At 52.0% G+C, this 4,375-nt stretch overlaps 1 protein-coding gene across 1 annotated transcript; it reads right to left on the bottom strand.

Annotated features, from left to right (window-relative positions):
• Positions 1–2,456: 2,456 nt before the first annotated feature.
• On the bottom strand, positions 2,457–3,467 carry LOC128850602 (olfactory receptor 14A16-like). Its single transcript, XM_054055562.1, has one exon. The coding sequence runs from the start codon at positions 3,462–3,464 to the stop codon at positions 2,457–2,459; it is 1,008 nt and encodes a 335-aa protein (XP_053911537.1). The 5' UTR covers positions 3,465–3,467.
• Positions 3,468–4,375: the final 908 nt, after the last annotated feature.

The raw sequence follows: 4,375 nt of genomic DNA, 5'->3' as shown, positions 1-4,375 counted from the left end.
GAACGGAGATGGCCACCCGTATCCAAGCCCTCTCCCTGGGCAGGGCCTGTGGGTACTTGGGCAGAGGTCCTTTCCCAGCTGTGTTCCTGCTGGTGGCTATCTTGGTGCTGTCACCTCCAGAGACAGAAATGACCTCAGAGTCCCCTTCACAGACTTCCTACTGATGAGTTTCTGTGACACAAGCGACCTCATAACACCAGGCCCATCCGTCACCTCCTTATGGCCCAGGACCTGAACAGATATATGTATGTTTGTTTTATCAAATCTATTAAATGTATTTCCTATTAATGACTGGATGGGAGAAACATCCTTCACAGGAACTGCTGTGTTTGTGTTGACACATTTTATATCTCCTGTTTTGCCTCTTTAATTTTTCTTCTCCCTCCACCTACTTTGTCTTCAAAAATCAAGGCAGAATCTCTCCAAGGAAAATATTCACTGAATCATAGAACAACTCAGATTTGAAGAGAGGTCTCAGCATCCACTTATCTCATTCTCCTGCTCAGAGCAGGGTGAATCAGATGAAGTTGTTCAAGGCCTCCACCCAGCTTTGCATCATCCACAAAGCAGCTGACAGCATGCTCTGTCACATCACACAGAGGGTAATTAAGAGCTTTAACAGTGCTGAGCCAAGTGTTGGTCACTGAGCAATGCCACTGGGAACTGGCTGCATGGAGTACTTTGTCCAACTGATGACATTTCACCTTGTTCAGCCAGATTCCCACCCACATCCCCTTCTTCAGCCCGGACAGCCCGGCTCTGGCTCTGAGGACATCACAGGAGACCATTCTGAGGCCTTGCAAAGTTCCATGTGCACAACATCCCCTTCTTTTCCTTCCTATTTTGGTTCAGAAACACCTTTCTTGTCCTTCAAGTGCCTGGAAATGGCTGCAGGACGTTTGCCACCAGCTTCCCATGGTCAGGGGTAGCCTGACCTGCCTGTAATTCTCCCAAATCTCCTTCCCGCTTTTCCAGAACACGGGATTGATCTTTGCCTTTTCCAAGGAACACAGAACATCTCTGATTGCTCCAGCACTTTAGAGAGCACAATCCAGACTCAGGAGCAAGGGTAGAAGACAGGAACACCTGCGCTGAGCCTGTCCAAGGCAGCTGAGATGAATCTCCCTGGGACAGAGGTGTTTGTTCCTGGAATCACACAGAGACGTCAGGGTTCTGTCAGGACTCCATGTCTGAGCTGACTTTGTGGACTCCTCATGTATCCAGCGATGCTCAGAGGCAGAATCTTTCTCTTGCACACACAGGCAGGGCCCTGCAGGAGTCACAGTGTCCCTCTGGCCTCCTGTTGCCACTCCCAGAGGATGGGAGGCACCAATACCTGAGGTGTGTTGCCCTGCTCTGAGCTCATCTGAGATGACCCACGTTATGAGGAATGGACACAACCACCTCAGTAAAAAGAATCACATTTAGTGCTGCATTCAGGCAGTTTCCCATGGGATGTTGCTTCCTGTGTGAGGTGACTTCAAGACACTGCCTGCCCCAGAGACCTTCTTTGAGCTCCAAAAAATTGCTCGATGTGTTAAATTGAGTCCATCTCACCTCACACACAATGGACATGCTCACATCTCATCTGTACCCTGCAAGCATGGGCTTCTATGCTACTCATTCCTTGTCCTTCCATGGACGGACAAAGAACCTGTCCAAGCTGGGATGAGAGGCCAGTGTTGCTGGTTGTGAGGAGCTGCTCCAGGATAATAACACAGATGGAGATTCCCTGTGTTAACAAGCACACAGATCAGACCCTACGCTGTGGTTTCTTGGAGTCTCTCAGCAGAGGTCGGGCTGTGAAAGTGCTCTGCAGTCTGCCATAACCCCGCTCACCAAATTATTTAGCTGAACACTGGTGTTTTCACCTGAGTCACTTCCTTGGTCACACTCTTAAGAGAAACTTAAAGAAAGAAGATCTAAGCCTGCAGGCGCTGCCTTGAGAAGATGTCCCTATATATGGAAAGGCTGTTGTGGAGGCAGCTCTGTCCCACAAGTGCCCACTGCCTGTCCCTGCCTGCGGGCACAGCACTGCCACGCAGCACCGCTGTGACCAAGCTCAGAGCCCTCAGGCCTTCCAGCAAGGCAAGGGGTGAGGAGGAGAGTGTGGAAGTGGAGAGAGAACAGCTCGGGGAGATCAAGCACTGGTGCCTGGCAGGGCTGCCGTGCTGGGACTCTTTTCCCCTCCACCCATGCTCACAGGAACTGTCCCTGCAGCTCCAAATAGACCTTGGAGGAAAGATATCAGGAAAGAAAAGTCGTCGAATATCCCTTTATTTTGTTGAAATCCACACAAAGCACAGCTCCTCATTTACACAGACAATCAGTAAGAAAAGCGAAGACGATAGTGAATTAAAAGCAGAATGACAAGATTATCCCAAAAGAAAAACCAGGAACACCACAAAACAAATACAGAAGCCGGCCTGAGCCTGCCACGAGTTGCAGGATAACTGCTATGCAGAAGGTGATGAGCAGTTCATTGCTTCAGAGAACCATCCAGTTATCAGTTTCCACACTGCATCCTTGAGCTGCTGGTTCCTCAAGCTGTAGATGAGGGGATTCAGTGCTGGAGGCACCACTGAGTACAGAACTGACACCACAAGGTCCAAGGGTGGAGAGGAGACGGAGGGGGGCTTCAGGTAGGCAAATATTCCAGTGCTGACAAAGAGGGAGACCACGGCCAGGTGAGGGAGGCACATGGAAAAGGCTTTGTGCCGTCCCTGATCCGAGGGGATCCTCAGCACTGCCCTGAAGATCTGCACATAGGACACCACAATGAAAACAAAACAGCCAAAAAATAAACAGGCACTAAAATCAAGAAGCCCAACCTCCCTGATGTAGGAGTGTGAGCAGGAGAGCTTGAGGATCTGAGGGATTTCACAGAAGAACTGTTCCACAGCATTGCCCTGGCAGAGGGGCAGGGAAAATGTATTGGCCGTGTGCAGCAGAGCATAGAGAAACCCAGCGCCCCAGGCAGCTGCTGCCATGTGGACACAAGCTCTGCTGCCCAGGAGGGTCCCGTAGTGCAGGGGTTTGCAGATGGCAACGTAGCGGTCGTAGGACATGATGGTGAGAAGAGAAAACTCTGCTGAAATGAAAAAGGCAAACAGAAAGACTTGAGAAGCACATCCTGAGTAGGAAATAGTCCTATTGTCCCAGAGGGAATTTGCCATGGATTTTGGTACAGTGGTGGAGATGGATCCCAGGTCAAGAACAGAGAGGTTGAGGAGGAAGAAGTACATGGGGGTGTGGAGGTGGTGGTCACAGGCAATGGTGGTGAAGATGAGGCCGTTGCCCAGGAGGGCAGCCAGGTAGATGCCCAGGAAGAGCCAGAAGTGCAAGAGCTGCAGCTCCCGTGTGTCTGCGAATGCCAGGAGGAGGAACTGGGTGATGGAGCTGCTGTTGGACATCTGCTGCCTCTGGGCATGGGGCACTGTCACAGGAGGAAAGGAGAGTGACATATTAAAGGAGATGCCTCTGAGCAAAATCAAAGCCATTTCTCATTCCCCTCTCCCTGCTGCTCACACCCTGTCCCTTTTCTCGCAGCCCTTCCTTCAGCTCCGTGCCTGCAGCCCTGCTCGGTGCCGGCTGAATGTGCCGGGAGGAGCAGTGCCTCTGCCCGCTGGCTGCGAGGAGTCAGCCCTGCTCTGCAGCAGGGGGTGATGGGGACGGTGGGGACAGGGGACACTGCTGGGGATCAGCTTTGTCCTGGGGAACTGCTCCTGGTGCAGAAGGGCCTCACAGCATCAGCACTGGGCAGTGCTTTTGGCTGTCAGAACCCCTCAGCATCTCTGCTGCACTCCGGGAGAAGAGAGGGAATCCTGCAATGTGAGACCATTGCCTGTGGCTCAGTGCAGAGGGAGGGGAGCTGCTCTGTCCCTCACTCTTGGTCTCAGCTGCCCTGGGATTGCACCTTTCTGACACAGAGGGGGATCACACTCCCATGTTCCTCTGAAAAAAACACCAGGCCCAGCTGAGAGCAGAGGGATCTACTTCACACCACTCAATGCTACACCCTTTCCTAAGGTCTGAGCACCCCACTTTCAGCCCAGGACACACACGGCTCCTTTCTCCCACCCAACAACAGTTTCTCTCTTGCAGCATCTCTGCATTTCTCCATGAGGCTTTCAGGTAACACCAAGATGCTGTGGTAAACATTTGCATAATGGAGGGAAGCTCAGAGCTTGGAAGGAAACCTAAAGGAGAGCCAAATGTCCTCAGGATGGCATTTGATTACAGGAGATTCAGCTCCTTCCCAGCCCCACTGACTGCATTGCCCACAGCCTCACAGCTCAGAGCAAAGCTGGGACACGGGTTCCCATGGACACAACGGCAGGAAAGGAGCCACCAGGGCAGTGGGTGACTGTACAGC

Source organism: Cuculus canorus, unplaced genomic scaffold (assembly GCF_017976375.1).
Source record: "Cuculus canorus isolate bCucCan1 unplaced genomic scaffold, bCucCan1.pri scaffold_114_arrow_ctg1, whole genome shotgun sequence".
NCBI lineage: Eukaryota > Metazoa > Chordata > Aves > Cuculiformes > Cuculidae > Cuculus > Cuculus canorus.
The sequence above is the reverse complement of the archived record's forward strand: the minus strand, read 5'-3'. Positions and strand labels throughout refer to the sequence as shown.